Consider the following 27,498-nt stretch of genomic DNA (forward strand, 5'->3'; position numbering starts at 1 on the left):
TTGTTTGTATTAAGTTAATTTATATCAGTCAAATTTATGTTGACTGTTCAGCCAGTTCCTGCCTCCTCCTTGCCCATCCTTTACTTGTTAAAGTGGGGGAAAAGTGCTTGCTTTTAGCACTACTAAAAGCAAGTGTGAGAAGACAAAAATTTGTAAAAGATCAAAATACAGTATATCGCAGTCACAATACACAAAGAATCAAAGTATCATCTTATTGTGACCCAATTCTAATTTCCCTTCGGATTTCCACCCCTTGTGTACGCAGGATGAATACTGCCTGAGTGTGTGGCTAAAGTATTTTCGGTATTATGAGTTCATAGTTTACATAAGAAGATCATTTTCATCAGGCAAATGCCAGCCACCTTAATCCTTAAACCCAGCCTCCCAAGGAGCATAAACAAAGGATATTCTTGGCTTAAGTACCTGTAGCGATGGAAAATTCCTTTAAACAGAACAAGCCTCAAACCAACATTGAGTTAGGTTGTTCTAAATCCTCCTAATACAGGTTCACACATAATATAATTATAAGCCATGCACGTGATGCATATGGCACATTACCAATATTCAGGCATTTGAGACTGATGTCTGCTCAAGATACAAATGCACTTAAGCCATAGTTGAAATGAAAATATTAAATGTAACATTATTAACACACCATTAATCAAAAGAAACAAAATACAATCTGTACTGTATCTTACCAAAACAATGAAAGAGAAGGTATAGCATGAAAAGGTATAGCCGGATAACTTGTCAATAAGTTTTACTTCTCAATAAGTAATCAATAAGTGTTTTAAATAAGTTGAATAGTGGTAATTCAGTACGGGTTTTCAGAAAGAGTAGGATGGCCGATGGACGATATACAAATTGAGACATACACAAAATTGCTGAAAATAAATGAGCACTTATCTCACACAATACTTGAGAAGAAGTATTTGAGAACAAAATGTTCTCAAAAAATAAATTATTTGCTATGCATTATCCACGACATGGCTATCAGTAGACATTTTAACTGACCAAAGGGGAGGTAACACTTTCGATGAGCAGCCATTGTTATTAGCCGATCCTGGTCATCTTAAAATGGCCAAATACTGTATATCACTATTTAACACTAATGTAGAAGTACAGATTTACTACAATTATTCAGTATTGACAATTCTGCTTGTCAGGGGTAAGAATGACAAGTGTACGGATCCATATGCATACACAAACATGCCCTAACCACAATTACAGTAAAAAAAAAAAATTATGTTTCAATAGAATTAAAGTAATTTGTGTTGTTTCTGTTTTTCGAGAGAAAACATGTTTGTATGGTAATGACAGACAAATGACAAGGAACCACTGTTGTCTCTCACTCAAGCACATGCACATACCGTACACACATGTATGTGACCACACACACAAACACATGAACGTGTGCACACACAAACACACACACAGACAGTGTAGCAGACGTTTGCATCTGGGTTGTGTTTGCTGGGATCTGGTTAGTCTTTCTGTTCTGTTTTCTTAGTTCAGCGTTACCTGCGATCTGATGACATGGTCAACATGCCAGGACTGTGAGTAATGAGTTCTCTCAGACACACTTTCTCCCTCATTCACTTACTCCCTTCCCCCTCTGTGCTCCCCAACTCCTTTCTACTATCAAATGCTCCAATCATCTGCAAAATATTGTCATTGTTTTCATGCATTGCTTCCAGATGCAACAATAGACATATCAATGCTTCTCTCTACACTGCTTTGAGTTTCTTCCTATCCAAAGAGTTGACAGCTTATATTTTGGATGGGTTGTATCTCCTGTGGTCTGCCGGATGAGCTGGGGATTGTGTGGACAGTTGTAAGGCATGCTGTGATATCAAAGAGTGGATGGCTAGAAATTTCCTTCAACTCAATTCCGATAAATCAGAAGTACTAATTATTGAAAAAAAAAAAAAAAAAAATAAGACATTAAAATACAATCTGACTCTTGATGGATATACTGTAATGACAATTTCTACAGCAAAAAATGTTGGTGTTATATTTGATAGCAATCTAAACTTTGAGAAACAAATTTCCAATATTTGTAGAACTATATTCTTCCACATCAGAAATATTGGCAAGTTACAACACATGCTATCTGCTTCTGATGCCGAAAAACAAATTAATGCGTTCATGACCTCAAGACTAGATTATTGTACTCTACAGAGTATTCTCACCTCTACAGGGACGGGGTTTATCCCCTAATCAAGAGAAGAGACGGAGGAAGATAAGTGGTCCTGTCATTGTGTCCACTGTTTCACTTTGTCAATTTCCATGCCATATTTCATGTCTGCTAAGTTCAGAAGAAACCTCAAACAAATGGGGACCAATATGTGTTATTTCTCTGCTAAGACACCTGTGTGAACTTTAGGGGAACTGATTTCATACATCCATATTGAAATTAGGTCTGCGAAAACGTCTACCCTTATTTGTTTGCAGCTGACAGTTGCTTTGCTATTTTACTATGCAATAAAATTCTGACATTTTCAAGTATGACTTAAGTGTCCAAAAGTGTCCAAATAGTTTTTGGGGCCACTGTGAGAAAATTTCTGAATTAAATGTCTCTGCACAGATGGACAGCACCTGTGTACCTGTTAAAATTCTTGCTCAGTTTACTTTTAGCTGGAAAGCAGGCTGATCTTTCTAAGCTTTTGAGGCATGATTTACAAACTGACACTGTTTGTGAGTGATTTCTGTTAATTTCACAGATGGGGGAAAAAGGGAAAGCAAAGAGGGGAAAAAAATCCTCCCATCTGCTAAAAACGACACTTAAGGGTCTGCCTGGCTGAAGCAGAAACACAGATGGTGTTTCCACAATGTATAAAGCATGAAGCCAACCTGCAGAGAACTTATATGATTTAAAAACATCTAAATCATTTTGACACTTACGGTATGCAAAGAGATAGACAGGTGTCAGTAAAGGCCTACTGTAAAAACTAGGGATGGGCATTTTGGTTATCTACTCAAGTAGTCTGCATATAAATCAAGCAAGTACTCAGGGTGATTCCATCTGCACTATTTTTTAGTTGTAGGTCTTTATACGCATGCATCAAATGGATGTCTTTGGCTATTGTATTGCATCTCTTTTTAAGATGTCAAATTATAGATAAGATTTAGAAAATCATAATTTTCGGACAGCAATTTGGTCAACATTGTTGTTCACAGTTCACAGCAGTGCTCAACACATGGCATTCACAAAAGAGGCCTATATGTTTTTCTTTTCAAACAGATGCAATTAAATTGATGCAATGGAGCCAAGTTTTGTTTTGAATTCATTTTTATTTATTTACTATTATTATTATTATTATTATTTAGTTTTTTAAAAGAACTAATTCTAATTCGACACAGCGTAGATCATGGCGCTAGATGCTGAAAAGCCGTGAGCTAGCTTCCACCAAGTTTTCAAGTAAACAAAATTAACAAAACTCATCCCTAATTTTTCCTTCACTGTATAAAAATTATTTAAAAAAGTGTATCTTTATGTCTTGTTTTATAGTCAAAACATTCTTTGAAACAAGCTTAATTTACTTTAGAAGCAAAGATATTTTGTCTTGTTTCAGAGAAATCAGGTTGGTGTAGGTTTCATCAGACTGCAGCAAATTATAATTTCTGTTACCTTTCTAATGTCTAGTCATTAATAAAAATTTTCAGCTCCACCCTCACCTGTAATTGTTCCCCATCACTCCACTCTTTCCCTAGTACCCTCTCTACTTACTTCAGAAGTGATCCCCTTCAGTCTTTAGTGCCCTTTTTTTCACCCTCACTGCAAGGCTTACTCGAGCAATGCAGCTGCATTCAAAGTTCTTTGAATTTTCATGTTGCTTTCCTTGAAAACACAGTAATGGTGGAATAATTGAATGCCACGGTTGAAGCCAGGGAATTCAGAGTGGTGCAGTTAGTATAGCGCTCTTTTTAACATGTCAATCTGGTACCAAAAGAATGTGGCATCATTTTAAATAGTTGTACAGTGAAGAATATCGACCACATCCTGGAGGAAATTTTGTTTTTTGGTTAAAGAAATAGTTCAAATTAAAATGTAATTAAAATTGTGTAATCATTTCCTCACCCTCATGTTATTCCAATCTTTATCATTTCTTCTGTGAAATACAAAGTCAGAAAGTCAGAGCTGCTTGTTTCCATTAAAGACTTGTACAAGCACTACTGTTACGTTTCTTTCATTTATTTTTATTTTTTTTGGAGATCAGCATAAATATAAGTATAAATTACCATCTACGTTTATTATATGGAAAAGAGCAGTCAAAACGATCTTTTGTTTTAGACAAGAACACCAGAGTATGATGACACAATGCAAATTTGTATGGGCGGTAAACTATTCCTTTAAAGGGTCATGGCATGTCTTTTTTATTATTTTAATATGAAATTATAACTTAAAATATTAGTAAAGTTTTTTTAACTTTAGTAAAGCACAAACAGTAATTTGAAAATCATAATCACAATGGTGCTGCTGGTGTGAAATGTTAAAATCTTGCCACTGCAGGCTGCAGGCAAAACAGAAAGTCCCAGAGAGAGACAAAGAAGGTAAGTGGAAAAGCTGTCTGAGCCCGAGGGAGACAAACAGACAAAGAATAAGAAAGCAACAGAGGGAGAGAGAAAGATGCACTCCGATCAGCCAATCAGATTGTAGCATATTTTGGAGCACATTTTATATAGTGTAGCCATTCACTTCCACCACTTATGTAACAAACACAGATGAATAAAGATTATTGCTATTCCAGGATCTAAGAAGTTTGCATTTAGTGTTTAACATCAGTATTTCATTGTATAATTTATGTGATCACTACTTCTTCCCTTTAAAAAAAAACATGCATGGAGAGCACAACTTATCAGGGCACATTTGTCATGTAGCATTAGTTATGCTTTGCTTTGCTTATAAAATCAAAGCTTTGAGTTTAACAGATTATCTGGATATTAAAAAGACCACAAGATAATACTTTTTTCTTTTCAGCTCCATTTTTCTTCTCCAGACATTTGCAGCAATCTCTGTCAAACTGATAGTGGAGAGTTCGAGACTTTGCAAAGCTTTTCTTTGCTTTCTCCAAGGTGAACATTCAAGGCTCAACAGAGCAGTGAAATATGTTTCACATAGATTATTTTTGGCCAGGCTTCTTCAAGAAGAGGTGAAAATGGCTTTACCTTCTGAGAAATATCTCTTCACTGGCTGTGCTTGCCAGATTTTCAGCCTTGTTATCTTAGTCTCCTTTTCTGTGTTCCTGCCTCCTGTTAGCTTTGGAATATTTTTAAATAAAGGTGTGAATCTAAACTGAAAAACAGCATTAGCTGTGCTGAGAAATTCAGTGCAGTTCCGGCATCATGCATAATGTTTGTATCACTCAAAGTGTAAGGGGTGAGTGATTCTGAACCCAGGGCCACACTTACAAAGGCAGATATTAAAGCTGAGAGGACAAGCTCTGGCAGTGTGCCATACAATCTTGCTTACAGAACCCCCTTGGCCTGGTCTTTGGAAAGGAAAATGGACAATCAATTAAGGGGGAGTTGAGTAGCAGTAGTGGCTGGAGAAGAGCCCTTGTGACAGTACAGCTGGGAATATTTTCCAAAAAAAATTTCCAAGCTGAATCAGGGGCAGGAATTAGTGCTTCTACTTCTTTTTTTTGCTATTAACAGTTTCTATTGATTCCACACATAAATCATACAAACATAACATAAAATACAGAATCAATTAAATACATTAAACCCCTCCCCCTGAACATTCCCCCACCCGGCACATACACGCACTACAGTGGACACCAACAATTAGAACATATAATAATAAAATAAATAAATAAAACATGAAAAAATAAGATATACTTTCAAACAAAAACTATTCAAGAATAAATCTTATGGACTGACAAAAAGAATGTATTATCCCTCCCAAATGGGTTCAAAAGTCTCCAAATATCTGTAAGACGAAGATTTTTTACACATCCTGTGAAGCGTCACTGTTGCTCTAGGGGGATTACACATTTTGCTTCACTATGATCAAGGACTGAGTCCATCAAAAGATTAAAGTCTCCTCCCAATATTATATCATGAGGGGTGCTAGCAGCTTGCAACATCCCTTCAAGATCTATAAAAAAAAGCCCTTATCATCAACATTAGGTGCATAAATATTAGCCAAAATCCTGCAAGAAATATTCCACAAAACAAACTCCAGCTGATAGGAGGCATAAGCACCAAGAACGAGCAGATTCATCCACAACTGTCCCGAATAAATGATTCTACACAAAACAAACTCAAGCCACTAGGCGGAACCTAAACAAAACTAAACGAAAAAGGCACTCAGTTTCCTTGGACAGTTGAGAGTTCAGAGAGAATAAAATCCTAAAAAATATTCAAACATAGAAATCACCAAATGGCTTACTCAACTGACTTTATGAAGGTCAATGCTTGCTGTGGGCATGTGAATTCTCTACGTCCATCCTTAGTATCTATTCTCAGCTTGGCCGGAAACATCAGTGTAAAACCGTCCTTCCGTTGATTTAAGAGTTTCTTGCATTCCTTGAATCGATCACATTTCCCTCTTGTCGAATTTGCAAAGTCAAGGAACAAGAAAATGCTGTGGTTCTCCCAAGAAAGCCATGCTTTACTCCTTGCCTCGCATAACACGCAATCTTTATTGGAGGATCTCTGAAATGTGGGATCTCTGTAGATCTCCAAGCTGGGACCCTGTGAGCTCGCTCAATTTCCAACTTATGGCCTGTTATGTCGAACAGACTTGGGAAGAGACCGTCCAGGAATTTGACCATATCTTGGCCTTACTCATGCTCAGGAATTCCAACAATTCAGACGCTGTTTCGCCAACTACGATTCTCCAAATCCTCTGGTTTTTCCCAAACGCATTGAAAGTCTGTCTAGGTTGCTAACGGATTAGCGACTAATAGCCTCTCCATTGACTCCAGATAATGAATTCGCTTCTCGAAGTCCGACTATTTTTAACCAACACAGAGAATTTTGCCTCCATGGAAGTAATCGATCTACATATTACAGCATGATCCTCCATGTCTGCAACAACCTTCGTCAGTATTGCACATTCATCAATTCACACCAGATTTTTTTCAGTTCACCTTCCGAATTAAGTCTGGGGTTTCCGGCCTGCTGCTGAGGGGAATCAGCCCGAGCACATAAATGTCTTTTAATATCTCCAGAGCCCAAGGATTTTGAATTCCTTGACATATTGTCTTCCCAAACAATTAAGGATCAAGGTGTATCGAATTTCACTGGTTTGTGACACAGATATTATTAAAACTAGCAAAGTGCACAGAGCTTGCCATTCACACGTCCGCTCCTCGCATGGCACCCATGAGACCTCCCCGCTTCAACTTCATTCTTGTGAAAAAGGAAGGAACATATTTTTTTGTTATTTACCCTTTCATAGAATGTAGTTCTATGGAAATAAAAACTCATAAATATTCAATACAACAATAATAATTTCAAAACAAAATAATATAATGAACGTTTATTGAGCTATTTCTTCTCTGACTGGCATGTGTTATGGACTACACTTGTATTTTTGTCTGTTTGTAAATAAATGTCACGGTCCTGCCACTTTGGTCTTGGTTTATCATGTTGTGGCGGCATCATGGCTGTCTTCGATCCCTGATTGTCCAGTGCTGTCCCTGTTTGTCTTGCCTTGTTCTATGTTGTGTCAGGGTTTGGCCACTTCTGTTGGTAGTGTTTATTATTGGGTGGTCGAGCTCTGACACGTTTATGTCTGATTTGTGGCTGACTGCGCATAGTTTGTTTACTTCGCAGTGGGCACTCATGTTTTGTCTTGTCCGGTATTTGTGTGAAAATGCATGGCATTGCTTTATTGGCATTGTCATGTATTCTCATCTCCTGTCAATTTCTGTTGACATGAGTGCATGTTGCTTGTGTTTTCCTGGCAGCATGTGCATGACAATTGTCTGTGTCATGTTTTAGTATGTGGCTTTGTTTGGTTCCTCTTTGCTTTTCTGTCTTGAGTGATACCCCGCCCTCTTGTTTGCTTTGTTACCTTGGTATCCTTTTCACCTGTTCTCCCTCGCTAGTCTGCTTATTTAAACTCCTCTTCTGTTTAGTTTGTTGTTGGGAGTTGTTTAAGCCATTATATATCAAATGAGAGCCATTATATATCAGAAGAATTAAATTAACTTTAAATTATTGGATCAAACTCAGGGAAATAACTGAGGATTGTCCTGCTAACAGAGTACTAAATGAATGTTTTAAGTTGGTCAAATCAAAGATATAGGTATTGTGTATTAAAATTATAAGGCAATGTTTAATATGGGCTGAAAAGTTTAAAACTTTAAATATTGCTCCTGCTAACAATCCTGGATGGGCTTTAATCCCAGGATGGCTACTGCCTACAGAAGATGTGGATTTTTTCATACTTGATAAAATTCATGATGATATAGTAGGTCTATCACCCATAGAAATGGATGATGATTATATATACTAAATGGAATTAAATACTTCATGTTTATACTGTTGGATCCAAAGATCCTGATAGTAATCAAACTAGTTGTGCTTTGTATATATCTCAACTAAGATTAAGATATGGTAGTTGACTAAATTATGATTTACTTAAACAGTAGCCATTTTGTGGGCATTAGAATATTATTCACTCATCCTCATTTAATTCTAAACCCATATGCTTTCACTGATAATCTTCCCCTCCACAGCAGCTTTCAAATGAAATATGGCGCCTATTGTACAGGTTTCACATCATAGCTCGTGAGAACCAATAGTGTTTTGAGTAATGCTATCATGGCGCACACACCATTTTTCAAGACAATTTGCATTTTGTACTCCATTTCATTGCTTCAGCCGAGGAAAGATTATCAGTGAATGATAATGATTTTAATATCACACAAAGCATATAGAGACACGTGATACTATGCGATGATCGAATGTGTGAACGCGAACTCTTATATATTAGATATTTACAACTACGCCACCTGCTCAGTAATATTATTGGGAGTAGCATACACTATATTGTATAGATTTGGTCTTAAAGACACACCCACACACCTGCTGGTGATGCCAATTTGGTGGTGTGTTAAGATCCAAGAATTTTGGTTGAGGGTATTGAGTTTAATAGCACTCAAATTTAATTTTGCCCCAGACTCTGTATTTTAGGCGATGAAGCATATAGGGGATAAATACATAAGAAATGGGGGGAATAGCCCTAGCCCTCACCCTCCGATCCAACACGTCCCAGACCTGCTCAATGGGATTGAGATCCAGGTTCTTCGCTGGCCATGGCAGAACACTGACATTCCTGTCTTGCAGGAAATTATGCACAGAACAAGCAGTATGGCTGGTGGCATTGAAATGCTTGAGGGTTATGTCAGGATGAGTCCGCAGGAAGGGTACCACATGATGCAGGAGTATGTCTTCCCTGTAACACACAGCGTTGAGTTTGCTTGCAATTGACAAGCTCAGTCAGATAATGCTGTGACACACCACACCACCCCAGACCATGACGGACCCTCCACCTCCAAATCGATCCCGTCCAGAGTACAGGCCTCAGTGTAACGCTCATTCGTTCGACAACAAATGCGTGTCCGAACATCACCCCTTGTGAGACAAAACTGCAACTAGTCAGTGAAGAGAACTTTTTGCTAGTCCTGTCTGGTCCAACGAAGGTGGGTTTGCGCCCATAGACGACATTGTTGCCGGTGATGTCTGGTAAGGACCTGCCTTACAACAGGCCTACAAGCCCTCAGTCCAGCCTCTCTCAGCCTATTGTAGACAGTCTGGGCACTGATGGAGGGACTGTGGATTCCTGGTGTAACTCATGCAGTTGTTGTTGCCATCCTGTACCTGTCCCGCAGGTGTGATATTCGGATGTACCGATACTGTCCAGGTGTTGTTACACATGGTCTGCCACTGTCCTTCAGCTGTCCTTCCTGTCTCCCTGTAGCACTGTCTTAGACGTTTCACAGTACAGACATTGAAATGTATTGCCCTGGCCACATCTGTAGTCCTCATGCCTCCATGCAGCATACCTAAGGCACGTTCACACAGATGAGCAGAGACCCTGGGCATCTTTCTTTTGGTGTTTTTCTGAGTCAGTAGAAAGGTCTGTTTAGTGTCCAAAATTTTTATAACTCTGACCTTAATTGCCTACTGTCTGAAAGCTGTTCGTGTCTTAATGACCGTTCCACAGGTGCATGTTCATTAACTGTATATAGTTCATTGAACAAGCATGGAAAACACATGGAAAAGTTTGTTTAAACCTTTTACAACAATGACCTGTTAAGTAATTTGATTTGCACAAAATTATTTGTAAAATACAGGGTCCTGTATGTGTATGTGTGTATATATATATATATATATATATTGTTTTTTGTTTCAAACTCATGATCGCTTTTGACATACCGGGTGGGGCTTCGCAGTGGGGGGAGCAGGTAATAGCGCCTAGGGAGGCAGAAGAGCGTCCCGAGCCTTGGATGCTGAGAAAAGACTCAAAGCACTTACCTTGCTCTGCGCACCTGGCAGGGGGCGGGTTAGAGACTAAGGAAGAGGTCCTGTAAAGGTGTCTTCGGAACTCATCAGCTCTGGCCTGTCGGGGCTGAGTAGTCACGGGTCCGGAGGCGAGGGAGCTGCGTCCGGAGAGCCGGGACTGTAGAGGTTTGGGGCCTGGGTGATGTGAGAACAGTGCGCCCAACAGTTTCCGCAGGTGAAGAAGCAGATGGAGGCGATATCCCACATCATGCCGCGGCGTCGCCTGCCGGAGTGCCTGCGCTTTGACCTTCTTGGCTCTGAGATCGAGGTCGGTGGCAGAGTGCAGTTCCTGCAGCACGTCGGGATTGGGATTACCCCGGTGCAGATCTTTGAATGCCTTGGCTTGGTGACCTGCAGGAGAGCCATGGCATGCAGGGCAGAGGCGGCCTGTCCGGTGGCGCTATAGGCTTTCAAGGTCAGTGATGACGTCAGCCTACAGGCTCTGCATGGGAGTACCGGGCGGTCCCGCTCTGTCCACCGGGGGACCTCCGTGTACCAGTGGGCCGCCCCACCATCCAGGGTAGTGAGAGCAGACAAGCGTAGGGGTTGGTTCTGGGCAGTAAAACGTGCCCTCCATGATCAAGTCAGCTCGTTCATGCACTTCCGGGAAGAAAAGAGGGGGGGGGGGGGCGTGGCTATGCGCAGCGCCCTGACCCGAGGAACCGATCGAGTAGCCGTGAGGGGGGGATGAAAGATTCCAGTCCAGCCTCGAACGCACGGCGGGCCAGGAAAGCATAGCGGACATCCACGCGTCAGCCTCAGACTGGGCGAGCAGTCCCGAAGGTGGCAGCCCAGACGAGTCATCAGCATCAGACGACGCTTTGACGCTCTCCAATGCAGCGGCGATGTCGTCATCCAATTCCGGGGGCTCAGGGAGAATGCCGGCTGGCCGCGAGGCAAGCCGCACTCATCCCGAGCTCGGACGGAAGCAATTGAGCATGCCAGGGGGCGGGTGGTTCATAGGGATTTACCCGGCGAAACCGAGTCCGTCATCATCCCCAAATCGCCTTCATCGCCAGCTGGGTCATCTTCAATAGGAGGGGAAACACTCTTTTAGGCAGTGAAAGCTCTGTCGAAGCGCCCAGGGGCGTGGACTGCACAGCATGCAGAGAGAGAGAAAGCCAGCTGGAAATGCACCGTAAGATCCAACAGCAGTGTTTCTTGCCAGTAGAGGTGAGTGGAACAGTGGTGAACTCAGCTTGCTGTTGCACAACCGCTCGGCTCCGAAGAAAAAATCTGATTGACAGATGCACGTCCGCTCCCTTTATACCTGTATGTCCGGGGGCAGGACATGCAAATTCTGTCTGCCAATTTCACATTGGCCTTTTCTCAAGTTCAGAGGTATGCGAGTCTCCCAAGGAACAACGTTGAGTGAGTGACAAAAACGGAAACGTGAATAATGTTACACCAACAAAACTAATTTTAAGGGTTAGATGAGGTAGAAATAGCCCATTAAGGTAACAATTGCAGGTTCCCAATTTTCACAGTGTAGAAAAGAAGCCGTGTGGACTACAATATTATTTTTTACTTAGTTTTTTGGGGATCTTGACAGGCATGTTTCCATTGAACTGCTGTTGTATAGAGAGAAAAAAAAACAGATATTCTTCAAAATTCTGTATGGTTTAGGATCAGTAAATAATGACAGAATTTTAATTTTAAGGTGAACAATCCCATTAAGGAACATAAAATTTAGACTTGAATATAATCCGTCATGATGGGTAAAATGCAGTAGTTTACTCATACATAGATGACGGTAAAACCCAACTGCAAGCACCAACTTGGACACTCGTGACTCAGAATCACTTTGTTATTACACATATCTCAGCACTCCACGAATCCGCTGCTAATTGTTTTCATATTACTGAGCATCTAGGCAATTTTGGGGTCTGTCCAAGACCACCTTCAAGATTTGAAACAGTTTGAGCCATGCATGGAGCTTCCACTTTGAGGGAGAAAGTAGAGAGAAAAAGAAACTACAAGCACGTTCGTGGTTAGTGTTTTTTTTTTTAAGGGAAATAAAATAAGAGGTTCAAACACAACGTGTTGACAGCGGTAAAAATTGAAAGGATATTTTATTGCCTTTTGAGGATAAATGAATGTCATATTCTTGGTGAAAGATTCAGTGACCTGCTTCAAGTGAAATATACACTACTGGATCAGAGTGAAGCAAAGTTTTTCTTTGCTCTACAAACACAGAGAGAGTGCTGATGTCTGCAGACAGCTATTTTCTGTAAGTCCTGATTTTATATATGTTTACCCAAAATATAGATATCAAAACTCAATATATTACTAAACCTGTATGGTGCTATTTTTTCCAGGGAATACAAAAGGAGAAACCTAATGACTGCCAAAAGCAAAAATGCTGATAAAATATTATTGAATGTTATGAGCATTTTGTGCACTACATTTATTTAGAAGTAAAACCTGTTTTACTCCACAAAATAGTTGCAGTTGGATCCAAGATATTGGAAATGAAAACATCTAACAAGCAGAACAGAATAATATGCTTTCATTTCTCTAGTTTTTCTTCTCACTGGCCAGTGAAAGGCAAACAATAACAGCAGACTTTTCTTACCAGGCTCAGTGTTTAGACATGCTATAAAACAGTAATGAATCAAACCAAATTTGCCTCCCTTTTGAAATAAGCAGTCCAGCAGTGCATGTCAGAAATAATAACTCAATGTCGGTAATAGCCCTGTTCACACCATACAGTGGAGTCAAATCTCATGCCAGGACTCAGATCCTGTTGATGTATTAAACAAATGCACATAAACAAATGTTTATCTCTCTCAGCTATTTCAATAAATACCTCCATTTAAGTATGGAATGATTCTGCAAGAGAACTGGGAGAATGTGAAACTGTTGAGGCTTGGTGAACTGCTCGATCTGACATCTCAGGGATAGGGCATTATTAGCACAGACAGGTGAATTTTGACTAACACTGACACACAGAAGAACTTCATCCTCCTACTGCTTTAGCAAGTCTTACGCCCGTTTCACACATACTCCGTGTGCAGTGCGTACGCGGTACGTATGTGGTGCGGATACGGTACAGGAGCAGCATGCGCTATAGTGCATCATTTCAGTTAATGTGTTCTACAGTTACTAAATTACAGGGTCAAGAAAAACAAAAAAGTATGATTATAGTCCCAAAAGTTGCAAAATGCCATCATATATGATTTTTTTACCCTAAAAAAAGACAGAGTGAATGCAAATGCGTCTCATTCTTCTCCTTCTTAGCAACAGATATAGCGCGATAGCTTTTCTTCTGTCAACAACTCGAACTACATGTAAAACAAAGAATCACAATGATTAAAATTAATTTTCATACTGTTTCAATGTCTTAAACAATGTCAAAGTTAACGTTTGAATTTAAAATCAAAATTACTTACACATTTTTGATTTTGTGGCACACAGAAACTGCGGATCAGTAGCGCACTGCAAACGCAGCATATGTGAAATTATTACAGTTTCTTGTCAATCTATGTCTATTTTAATGTGAACAATGCGCTGCCACTTTAATTCAGTGCGGTGCAGCACAGCAAAAATAGACTCGGTGCGGAAACCATCGCTGCACTGCTGTATACGCACCGCAACTGGAACGGATCGACAGAGTGTTACCCGGCGTGCAGTGTAAAAGATCTAACCTGTTAACATGGGTACGGAAAAAATACGCACCACATATGCACTGCAAACAGAGTATGTGTGAAACGGGCGTTAAGCCAGAAACATTTGCAAGTATGCAAACGCACACATAAGCACTTGGCCAATGTATTGCCTACCTGCATTGGTGGTAAAAAAAAATCTCAGTACTCATGGGGGCATTACAGTAACCTTCAAAAGTATGTGACACAAAGCTGGATGTGTTATTATTCAGGTGAGTTGTTTTATATACATTTATACAGTATATACAAACAACAGTTAGTTCCGGTCCTCAAATATGATTGGAAGAGAGACGTTCCATGAGCATTGATGGTGTGACACCATCAGCACTTGGATGCTTCACTGTGTGTGTATCACTCTGCTTGTGTTTGTGCTTTTCTAAAATTATGTATAAGAGCAGTGCATATCTATTAGGAGTTACTGTCTTTATTTTTTAAATTACATATGTTAGCCAGCAGGAGGTGGCAAAAGATAACTTTTGTGTGTAATATGAGCCAGTTGGTGACAAAAAGTGAATCCATTAACTTAAACTTATCAGATAGTTTCCTATGCCCCATATAAATCATCTGAAGACAAAAGGTTAAGGTAAGGAGTTTTAAATTTCATTGCATTATGTCCATACAGTATCATAAAAATCTAAGTAATTGATGGAAAGAAAAGAACAGACTATCTTTCACGCTAATGGGAAGGACGAGAGGGGAGAATGTGTGGATCCAATCACAGAAGTATTTATTATGACAATCAGAAGAAAGGATGATGAAAATAAAGCACTTGAACAAAAGAGAAATCAAAAAGCTACAGCAGTTTGCCGGCTAACTTTGTATGTAACATTAATAAACTAACATGCTAGCTAACTAACAAACAAACAAGAACTGACCAAGACTAAGGGAAACATGAGGGCTATATATACAAATGAAGATTAATGAATAAACTAGAGACAGCTGGAAGTAATCAGGGAACAAATCAGGAAGAAATGGCAAGAAAAAACTTCAAACAAAGAGTCCTTAGTTACTTCAACTTAAGAGTCTCTGAAAACAGAAAGATGACAAAAAAGGTTTCGTATTGTGACAGTGTGTTAAGCAAATTTTATGTTTTGATTTATTTAAAGGACAAGACATAATCTTAGGTACAGTGATTAAGATGAACAGACTTGTACATTGCACATATGTACATTGGGTAGCATATTGAAAACTTTCTCTTTAATAGCTTCTGCTTTCCCATCACTTATTAGCTGCTTTTTCTCACCGCTTCCCCCTTCACTTGACCTTTCCTCTATTTGGTTGACTAACTACTCATCTGCCAGATTCCTTCCAGTTTACTAAATCACTTCTGATGTGAAATGGGCTGTATATCTGAAGCGACGAGGTTAATAAAGCTTTTATAATCTCTCACTCCAGCATCCTCTCTTTGTCTGTGCTTTCAACCCTTGTTGAAATCAGAGTTTCAGCCATGTATCCGCCAGACTGATGAATGAGCCAGTATTTGGACAATTTGAGATTATAAGCATTGGGCAAAAACCATGCCCATTTGTCTCAGTACCTAGTGTTAGTTCTTCTTGTGCCTTGTCAATAATGCAAATTTTGCATATGATAATATTGCAATTTTATTTTCATATTAAGTTGCCACCTTGATGGTGACATCAATGCAATGTCACAGAGAAACACATCAGGCATTATGACTGGCTCTCAACTCTTGACTTACCTACTCTCTCCTTGCCATCTCACTGCTCACCGCTACTGGGCAGGGTTACAGAAGAAATATGGTAAAGTAGTTGTTGATATGTAGTTGTGGAGGCTGTCAGATGCAAATGTCTTCCACAGTATGACATCTCAATGTGGAGGAAGTAGAGAACGAGCCATTTCCGACTCAGCTATGCGATTCAGTTCACCAGGCGCCCACCCAGGTTCAGTGGCGTACACTTCAGCTCAGTGAAGGGCGAGAATGCCGCAACCTTGCACGCAGAAATCAATACCCTTCTACGGACGCATGCGATAGAGCCTGTCCCTCCGGCCAAAATGAAGAATGGGTTTTACAGACCCTACTTCATTGTAGTGAAAAAAGGCGGTGGTTTGCGGCCAATCTTGGACCTACGAGTACTGAACCGGGCTTTACACAGTCTCCCATTCAAGATGCTGACGCAAAGGCAAATTCTAGTGAGCGTCCGACATCAAGATTGGTTTGTGGCAGTAGACCTGAATTACGCATACTTCCACGTCTTGATTCTACCTCGACACAGAACCTTCCTGCGGTTTGTACTCGAGGGGCGGGCGTACCAGTACAAAGTCCTCCGTTTCGGCCTGTCCTTGTCCCCTTGCGTCTTTATGAAGGTCGCAGAGCCTGCCCTTGACCCGCAAAGGGAAGTGGGTATTCACATTGTCAACTCCCTCAACGACTGGCTAATCATAGCTCACTCTTGAGACGTGTTGTGTGCGCACAGGGACCTGGTGCTCTCGCACCCGGCTAGGGCTTCAGGTCAACTGGGGAAAGAGCAAGCTCCTCCCGGTTCAGAGCCTCTCTTTTCTCTGTCTGGAGTTGAACTCAGTCTCGATGATGGTGCACCTCACGAATGTGTGTGCCCAGTCGGTGCTGACCTGTTTGAAGGCATTCAGACAGAAGTATGGTGGTTCCACTGAAACTATTTCAGAGGCAGTCGACTCATCCCCAAAGGGCTGTTTGACACTCAAACTAGTGCCAGGGGAGATTACGTGCAAGCCCTGTGTGCTGGCTATGCGGCACACACTAGTCTGCCCATTTCGCCTTGCCGATCCACGTAACACAGTTCATCTAGTTGTGCCGTTTTTGTAGGGGACCTCTAGTGTCACTACATCGACACAACATCGAGTGAGTGACAAATGGTTATTCCATAACCTCCGTTCCCTGATGGAGGGAACAAGACGTTGTGTCCCTCCTGCCACAACTCTGAACTACCCGATGAAATGGCTGGGATCTTATTCTCGACTCCTCAGCACAAAACCTGAATGAGCGGTATGCACGTCCCCTCCTTTATATCCGATTGTTCGGGGGAGTGGCATGCAAATACCACTCGCCAATTCCCATTGGCCTTTTATCAAAGATTAGAGGTTTCTCGGGCTCCCAAGAGTGATCCCTAGTGTCACTACACTGAAACAACCTCTCGTTCCCTCCATCAGGGAACGGAAGTTATGGAAGTAACCAGGACGTTTTCCCCTCTAAACTGTTTGTTATTTTGATCCGCCTCTGAGAGATTCCACTGGAACCGGAGAAGCTGGTAAATACAATTTCCATCTATGTGAAGCTTGATGAGATTCCTTGATGAGCAAATGTACAATGCAGCCACATGAGTAGGGCTGTATTTCCTGTACACAAAGGATGGGTGGGAGTCTATGGTAAGTGCTTGTAATTGAGGAAATAACATAATAGCAAGCTGGAGGTGCTCTCCAAGAAGTTATCTCTAGACTAGTTCAGGGTGATTAATTGTTCTACGAGGTCAGTCGTTCAGAGCATTTAAAAGGGATAGTTTGCTCAAAAATAAAAAAAAGTCTGTAAGAATTTACTCACCCTCATATTTTTCTAAACTCATTTGACTTTCTTTCTTCAGTGGAACACAAAAGAAGAAAACATATCAGATTTTTAAGGCAAAAATCTTTCCATTCACTTTCATTGCACTTTTTTTTATACAATGAAAATGAATGGTGACTGAGGCTATTCTGCCTATGGTGACTGAGGTTATAATGCCTATTCTTCCTTTTGTGTTCAACTGAAGAAAGAAATGCATAAGGGTTGGAACAACATGAGAATCAGTAAATAATTATAGAATTTAAATGTTTAGGTTAAACTATCACTTTAAGGTCTAAGATAGCACAATCTTCATAAAGCTTCCTCTGTTTGCACATAGCTGGGTAGAGGTCTCATAGGCTTCTGTGGCCTGCTTGGATCCAGTCACAAAGAATTAGGGAAATTAAGCTTTTTATTTCAAGATTCAATGGTCGGTGTGGTCGGGTAAGACATTTCTGCTTCGCCACAGAGTAAGAGACAGGGTTCGTACAGATGCTTCAATGTTAAATTCAAGGACTTTCAAGGACTATGCTCGAGATGTTATTAAAATGAATTCTTTATTTGTTAATGTAAAAATATATATATTTGAATCATTCAGTTAATTTTGTTTAATTATTATTACAAGTACAACATTTCTCAATGTGCATTTTTAGCAACATATTCTCAGTAACAATTCTTGGTTCATTCATGACAATATTAAAATGCTCCCTTAAAATGCACTTTACTTTCCAACAAATGTGAATAACTGGGTCTGTAAACAGTAGTCCATTTGACTCGTGCCGTGTTCCATGTTTTCTAAAGTCACACAACAGATTTATGTGTGGAACTGACCGAAATTGCAAATGGGTCATTCTAAAAAATTTGGACTTTACAACTTACAAAATACTAAAATTTTCCATTCACCTCAGTTTTTGACTATAAATGCTAAGGGTAAACATTTTGTAACATGCTGACATTATTTTTTATTCACAAAGGCTGTTATTCTTTTATTATTTAAATTTGTTTCACGAATGATGCAAGTTAACAGTAAGTTAACACTAATGAGGGTTAAATGGGTTACAACACCACATTTTGAGGGTTCAATGGGGTAAAACACCAAATATTTTTGTGTGAAAATATTAGTTAAAATGTGAATTAATAACTTTTTAACATGCTGGGAAAAATTTAAGCAGCCTCTGAACTTTGAGCTTAAATTAATTTCCAAAAATATTTGTATTTAAAAAAAAACATTATACATTGATAAAACAAATGACATGAAATCAAGGGACAAACATTCTTTTTTAATTAATTTCTTAATAATGATATTGTTTTGCTTTTTGTGCACTTGTTCAGTAAAGTACAAGTACAAAATAAATACATAAATAACTTTACATGTCACACACAAGCGGGCACTAGACGGCTCACAAAACTGGATCTTCCACTGATCTGCATTCAAATCTTAGAACATTTTACATCTCATCTAATTTTTTCAGTCTGGAGAGTACTTTTTAATTAAAACTGATAGCTGCCTGGATTCATACTTATTAAATCCGGCACAGCAGTATCTATAAAATATATATTTTAAATGCTACAGTAACAATTGACTGTGATTGGCCCATTCTGAACAGTGTTGCCAAAAGTAACAGGAGCCACGTGACAGTCTTGTCTATTCGCTGCCTGCTTCAGCAGTGGTCTAGTGGTCTGTCGTTTTTCCGAAAACAAATAAATACATTTAATTTATTTAATGATTTAAGCAACACATTTTATGATTTTCTATCATTCAAGAACTCTTGTTAAAAATGGCTATTTTCAAGGTTTTTCCAGGACTTACATTTGAAAAAGCCAAATTCAAGTACTTCAAGCACTTCAAGCACCTTGTACAAAACCTGAAGAGAGCTCAATGACTCTTAGCTGCCTGAAAAAATGAAGGCGAGGGAACAAGACAACAACTGAACTGAAGAAGAACGAAAAATGGAGGGAAAGGAGGAAAAACACAAAGTCAAGGAACCAAGCGATTAAGGAATCTCATCATCACTAGAGATATCAGTAATATTCTTCAAGATAAATTACAAACAATTAAAATTCAAAGCAACTTTGCATATGTCTAAATAAAATTGCATTATAATAATAACAATCATGTAAATAATAATAATAATAATAATGTATTATTAATATAAAAGCATAATGCTTATTTTTTTTCTATTGTTGTTGTTTAATGATAATGTAATATTGTGTCAAAATGCAGAAATAAAATGTTACATTGTAGTCGGTTCTGCATATTGTGGAGGTTTCACACTATACTCCATGGCATCCACGCACAACTCACCACCAAGAGCGAGAACCACATTATGGTGACCACGAGGGGCCAATTTGGTTGTTTAGGAGACCTGGCTGGAGTTACTCAGCACGCCCTGGATTCGAACTTGAGACTCCAGGGGTGGTAGTCAGAATCTTTACTTGCTGAGCTACCAAGGCCATCTGTTACTAGTCTTAAATAATTACTTAAGAACTTGAAACCATTCTTCCATAATTACCTAATTCGTTTCCTTTTTTTGACTACCATACGTAACATGAAATAATTAGCATATGACAATAGTTTCATCCCCTACCCACTGCAGTTTACATTTCTGTCACAGAGGATTGAGTTGACTGCATATATACACTGTTAGGTTTGGCATCGGCCGTAATTTTAGGAAACAAACAACAGAAACTTTAACTTGTTACTTGAGCATGTAACTTAAATGTCCTTATTTCTCTACGGACAAGTAACTTTTTTTAATTGGTCAAGTAAATGACCAATTTACTTGTCCGGAGGACAAGCACATGACAATGCTTACTGACGAGCCCTGACATAACATTAGGCTATTTGTAATGTTAATTAATCAATTTGAAGTAATGCTACTGTTTTAAGCATTTTTAAATATTTCAAGATGAGAGAGTGAAAGTCACCTCCAGATGAGGAAGATACAGCTACAGAGGTAGCTAGATGGATAGCTAGCATACTGACAAGTCAATAGACAAACAGATTATTCATAGGCTTTTGTAAAGAAATAAACTGGAGTAACAGTGGAATTTTAACATTACTTGTTTCTTTGTAGCAGAAGAGGCAGCTTCTCCAGGCAGCAGAAGAGACTCTCATAGAGGGACAGACATTCACAGAACGGCAGCAGGGCAGGTACTTCCCATAGGGGCAGCAGGGGAGACAGCCTCCCCTGAGGGAGGGACAGCAAATGATTTTGAGGGCAGTAGGTCAGAGTAGTTTCAGTTCAGTTTTTGAACTGTGTTAAACTCTCTCATTTACCATGCTTTTTGGGTGTGACTCTTTTATTGTGTCATCACCATTCATCTCTACTCAACCAATGTGTTTAGGACTAAATTACTACTAGAGCACAAAATTATTTACAAGAGCACAAAGTTCTTCATAGATCTAGCCTCTTAATTTTGCTCTCAAAGTGCACCATTGATGCATTTAACTTGAATCTGTACAACATTTTCTTATGGGGGAGTATGCCCCTGGACTCCCCTAAAGGGACCGAGGTCCACCCACCACAGTCTCATAAAATCCTGTGGGAAACCGTGAAGTTTCCTAATCCCTAAACAGCACCAAACACAGTAATTACTGGACCACTGAACAAGTTAGTTATGACTTTCTATCACAAAACTAACTACCATACAACAATTTAAAATCCTCAGAGTTGCAGTCTGAAAAATAAGAAATAAATAAAAAGCAATAACAATAAAACGATCTACAGTTTTTGCACACCAAGGCGAATCTGAGAGGTGAATCACGAATGGCCCTTGTACATAGAAAGCAACGCGAAAGGCCGCCGTCAGCACATTCATTATTCACATTCACCTTGACAATAGGTGGTGCACAATTTTGTTCTTTACAATTTAAAGTTGCAAGAGTGTAATATTTCACAAATAAATGAGGCCTGCAGGCACCTGAAATTTCTAAAATAGAATTGGGGTACTATCTCAACATGGCATTTTGCTTGAAATTAGATTTTTGAGTGGAAAACTAAATGCAAGTTGTTGGCCATTTAGGCATATTGCATTCATGTGAATACATAATTCACTGTGAGAGTGTGTTGGCCCAGCTCTCAAAGAATGGCCAGGTACAGTGCAGCTAGCGACCAGCAGCTTGGAAAACATGCTTGAATGGAACAAACTATTTATTGCAATGAAACCCCATAGGGAAGAAACTGTCAAAGAATCCTTTTTAAATGGCTTAATCAGCTATGAAAATGTGGGTGTGTGGGTAGGTAACAGCTCCTAACAATAACAACAAAGATTCAACACCTAAAAGATGAAGACAATCTTAGCACCCACTTCCATTACACAATACACTGCAATTTTAAAGACAGATTTTGACTACTGTGGCACATTATTTTTAGGCAACAACAAAAAATAAAAAATCATTACAAGACTGACAGCGAGACCGAATTATGAATGTACAAAGATCTCCTTAGAGATAGAAACCTGACCCTGTCAAGACCAGTGCTGTTTGAAGGAAAAGGGAAAAATCTCCCAGATGACTGATACTTTGCACATATATTTTAATTTTTAAAGCAAATATCAATCTCAGATCTGAACAGGCAGTAAAGGTTAGGTATTTATGAGCACATAAGGAGTGTGGCAGGTACAAAGGCCCGACTGTGGGCGGCAAGAAAAATGCCCAGTCTTTATACATTGAGGGCAACTTGAGTCATTAATACAATGTAAACAGGCTTTAGAGCTATACTTTCCGACACTTTTACAGCTAAAATTAAAAAGCCATGTTTCATCATGCTTTCTAAGTGAAATGTAGCATAAATGTGCACATTACATTTGGCAGGCAGGGCAAATTCATTATTTGATTAGTGTTGGCAGACCTCTGATCTCTTTGATAATCATGGCAGCTCATTTCCTATTATATTCACTGCAGAGTGTTTGATCCCCATTTTTCATGGCTGGGACTAGAAAGAGGTGGCTAAAACTTATCTTAATGCATCCACAAGGCAATGTGATGCCACCAATCATACACTCCAAAAACATATTTTGCCCTATTTTTAAGATTTACGTATTTCAATTTCATAACAAAATTTCCTCAAATTGAATTGGGCAATTTTTTTAAAAATTAAATGAAAAAAAAAAAGTTAATTCATTTAAATTGTGTTAAAGATAATGTCATTCAGTTTGTTAGAAAATGTTAATGTATAAATCTTAAAAATAGTCTAAAATATTTTTTGAGTGTTTTAAGATTAAGGTTTACTAAATACAAAATAAATAACTGATTTAGCTGAAGTCCAACATGCACTGATTCTAATCTATGATTAAATATATTTCTTTTTCATTATGTTTACAGATTTTCAACTCATTTTGGATTTTGAAAAAGTACATACAAGTTTCAAGTTTAATAAAACACATTCAATAAGACTTAATTTACAAAATAGTGTTATTTTTTTTTTTATTATTATAATGTATTTTTTTATACTATTTTCTCCCATTTTCGAATGCCCAATTTCCACTAAATAGTAGGTCCTCATGGTGGTGCAGTTACGCAGTTACTAGTCTCAGTTGCCTCCGCTTCTAAGACAGTCAATCCAAACCTCTTATCACGTGGCTCGCTGTGCATGACACCATGCAGACTCACAGCATGTGGAGACTCATGCTACTCTCCGCTATCCACGCACAACTTACCTTGCGCCACACTGAGAGTAACCCCTAATCATGACCACGAGAAGGTTACCCCATGTGACTCTACCCTCCCTAGCAACCAGGCCAGGAGATTGGTTGCATAATCATTAAAGATTTTTGACCAACATTATAGATCAAAATTAATGCAAGAATGCTTCTTGCTGTAAAAAAGCAGGTTGCAAAATGTTTTATACAGACATAAGTACAGTGATCTACCACCAAATCTATAGTATAATGATTATAACTCTGTGATGTCAATGAAGCTGGATATTGAAATTAAATGCATGTAAATAGACCCAAACATAACGAAAAGAGAAATGGCTTGTAACACACTATCACTAAAGGCTTGTGAAAGAATTACACAAAATAAAGTGTAATAGACAGCAATGAATCAAACTGTAAAAAACTGCTGATATACAACTACCCACATTCTGTGATTTTAAACAAGACAAGCCAAGTTTTTTAATCCAGCCAAGAAGCAGCATTTAGTAATAAAAGATTAAATGCACAGTAACCTCTTGTGTTTGACACCTCTGATAAAAAGTTGTATAACTTTGCAGAAAGATCAGAGAACAATTTACAACTCGCAATATAATATATGCAGGCATCTCACATTAAACACAGAGTTTTATAAAGTCATACCATCAAAAAAGGAAGGGTTGTGTGGATTTCGCAAAGTTAGAACATGTGGTTGAGCAGGCATTCCTTCAACATCTATTAAGATTTTTTTTATGTCGGTGCCTTGATGCTTGAGTAACCATACTGTACACTTGAAGACCAGATTAAACAGAGAGTTTAATTTGGGCTCAGAGCCAAATCCTAACCTATAGGCTTTTCTTGGAGGTAAAGTACCTTTCATGACAACATTCTGTCTGGCAGAATAATGCCCTGACAGAGTTCCACCTCAGTGATTTATAATCTACCAATTATTAATAAAGCCAAAGACTGGATCACGGAAGCCGTCTGTTTCCATTTTGCCCACTGCTCTCAAAAATATGACAAAGCTAGATATATGTAGCATATAAAACACCATAATTTCTTTGTGTTTGTGTGTGACAACATCTAGAACACATGGGAAACCACTTATCCATTTATACCGTCAAGATGAAGTAAACCACCTATTGACAAAAAAGCCATCCATCAGCTAAGGGGTCAAACTAAGTGTACGCCAACACACAAAATGGATTTTATGTCTCCTGTCCCAAATTACTGACATGAAGGCACACAAAACGAACAAGTTGACAAAGAATCAGAAGCAGGAATCTGGTATAAAATCTATCCCGATCAGTACCAAAAAACACCAATGGTCCAATGTTCTCTGCCTCTCAGTTTAAGTAATAAAAGAGGATGAACTGTAAAAGCGACCCTCTGAGAACCAATGCAAAAATGTATTTGTGTCATGTATTACTAACTAAGTTACTTAGTAACTAAGATATTTTACTTGATGCAAAGGTAAGGCTGTTGCATTGTCAGTCACAAATGAAAAAGAAAAATTATCCACACTCTTTTTTTTTCCCCACAACTTTTTTTTTGCCTTCCTCCGTGTGCCCGAAAGGTTTGTGTCCCCTGACTGGTGAGAAAAAAGAAAAAGAAAAAGTTGGGGGAAAAAGAGGAGTGCGGATCATTTTTCTTTTGTGTTTGACAAAGGTACATGGATCTTTGCATCCTAAATTAGTAGAGCACAGTGATTCGTTCTTTTTCATCTGAGTTGCCTGTAAAATGTCTAATTCATTGGTACTTGACAACGTGTCCATTTCCGTTAAAATGGATAGAAATGTATAAGGGAATGTGTATATGTTAGGTCCTGTAATTGTTACTAATTCTTTTAAGTTTTTCATCATTTTCAAAAAATTTAACCTTGATTAATTCATTTTAGATGGTCATGCTTTGTGAAAAATAAAGTTTTAGAGGAACAAATATTCCATGAAGTCTATTAATTAACGAGGACAGAAAAGCTCAAACAATTAGCAAAATGCTGTTTAAAGTAGTTTTAGATGAAGTATAGCATGTCATCCCGCAGGATATATAATTTCCAAAAGAATGTATTATTTAATGTCAATTAAATGCTGATATACTTTGTTTAACCTAACAATTAAACTAAACCAATATTATTTGTACACTAATTTCAAGACTAGGTTAAGTGTTTGTCATTTGATTAGTGATTTAGCTAGTGATTTAGTTAAGCTAGAGTTAACAGCAAACAAACTGTTAACTCTAGCTTAACAGTTTGTTTGCTTGTTTGAGAAGAGATTAATCACAGATTTGAATGTATGGAATTTCTATGTTTTTCACTACCATAAAAAGCTGAGGTGGCACAGACTACACATAACAATTACTTCGTAAAATGGTATATCAGAACTGGCCATATTTCAATATTAAGGATAGTTTTTCCTGGATTAATCGTGGGAAGGGTTCAAGCATATGTCCTGTATGTAATAATATATTTGCAATATCATATGTAATAACAGCCCACTCATGTCAAACATTTAATTAATAATGGCGATCTCTGAGCCCCATATTACAGTCAAATTTCCACACTCATATACATTCTTATTAATAGTATAAATGACTTAAAACTAGCCTATATTGTACGCCCACACCCAAGTTCTTGCCTCTTTGGTATTTTTACCCAAATGTCTCATCATTGTAAACTTTTGTGGGGAAATAATGAAAAGTTCATGGAAGACAGTGTACCTTTTTTCCTAAGTCCTTTGCTCAGTATAATTGCATGCTATCTTATGGCAACGTGCTTTTGTAAAGCAAATGAAGCAGCTCAGCCCATACAACGAGTCTCCAGCTGAGAGCTTTAAGACTGCCTCACTCTCAATCAGTGCACTTAAAGAGCTCCATTGTCATCCCAATTGCACTAAATGTCTTGTGTGTTTAGATAGCCCCTTGGCAAGATGCGGAGTCTATAAATGTAAACAACAAAACTGACTGAAGGACTACCCCATGAAATGACACCTCTATCAAAGAGTTGTTCTACATCAAGTTTGATTATGATTAGATATTAATAAAATAATACGTTTGTATCTCTGTGTAATAACATATGTAATAACATATGTAATAACGGAGTCAATAAATGTAAACAACAAAACTGAATGATGACTACTCCATGAAATGACACATCTATCAAGGAGTTGTTCTACATTAAGTTAATAAAATAATATGTTTACATAGGTCACTTGTTGAAGTGTTTGTATTACTTTGTAATAACATATGTAATAGCTGAATAAGACTGATAGGCAGCATGTATGTATGTGTAATTACTTTACAGAGTGTCGTGTCGTTGTTTTAATTACATTTACACTTAGGTAAAACATGTAGGTTGTACTTTAAATTGAGGTAGCCTACTCTGTTTTCCATTGCACAGTATTTCCTATGTCCAAATATGTGGTAGAGTGTTTTGGTAAATCGATTGTGAATAGAGAAAACTCTGTAGTGTAAATGCATAAGTTTCATTGCCTACCGCAGTTGACTACGAGCAGCACGATGAGCTGTATGAAGTTGTGCTGGCATCCGTGCTGTTCTTTCACTGTTCCTCTGCACATTTCAGCTGCCTCTGCGCGAACTCTTACATCCACCGTAAACTCTTCTCGCAGGTAAGTGTTATAGCTGGAGAATGCAGATGTCTTCGGGGTGTCCGCAGAGTTGTACTGCTGTAAGGCGGATGGTTCTCTGCTCTCGCACTCTTCTTTCTCTCGGTCCTGTTTGGGAGTTTGACTTTCTTCAGTCCTCTCTGTCCTTTCTAAACTCAAGAAGAACAGTATCCAGTCAGTCCATCCGACTGCGGACATGTGCTGTTGAACAGTGTGTTTGGCGCCACCTGTCGCTTACACACAGCAGTAGTGTAGCTCAATAGGCATGTCAGTGAGAAATAATTACTAACTATGAATAGTAAGAAAATATGAATGTTAATAAATACGTAAATACTAATTAGTAATGAAATTAAATTTCAATAAATAAATTTAGGCTACATTTTCTTATTTTAATCCATTCTGCACTGTAAAAATGTGTAACCTCCAGTCAGTGCCATACGAAGAAATTCTGGGCCCCCTGACTGTATATTGGTCTGGGCCTCTTTTGTATTAAAAAATACAAGGGCGCCCCTGGACCTTTGGG

The 27,498-nt window shown here is 38.7% G+C and overlaps 1 protein-coding gene across 1 annotated transcript in view; it reads right to left on the minus strand.

Moving 5' to 3' along the window:
* The window catches only part of LOC127654085 (inactive tyrosine-protein kinase transmembrane receptor ROR1-like), a 185,380-nt gene extending 158,274 nt beyond the window's left edge, over positions 1 to 27,106 (minus strand). Inside the window, exon 1 of the mRNA XM_052141069.1 lies at positions 26,846 to 27,106. Coding sequence (XP_051997029.1) covers positions 26,846 to 26,927 — 82 coding nt within the window. The 5' untranslated portion in view covers positions 26,928 to 27,106. The remainder of the gene's footprint in view (positions 1 to 26,845) is intronic.
* Between the last annotated feature and the right edge of the window lie 392 nt (positions 27,107 to 27,498).

Source organism: Xyrauchen texanus, chromosome 13 (genome assembly GCF_025860055.1).
Source record: "Xyrauchen texanus isolate HMW12.3.18 chromosome 13, RBS_HiC_50CHRs, whole genome shotgun sequence".
In the NCBI taxonomy this organism is placed as follows: Eukaryota; Metazoa; Chordata; class Actinopteri; order Cypriniformes; family Catostomidae; genus Xyrauchen; species Xyrauchen texanus.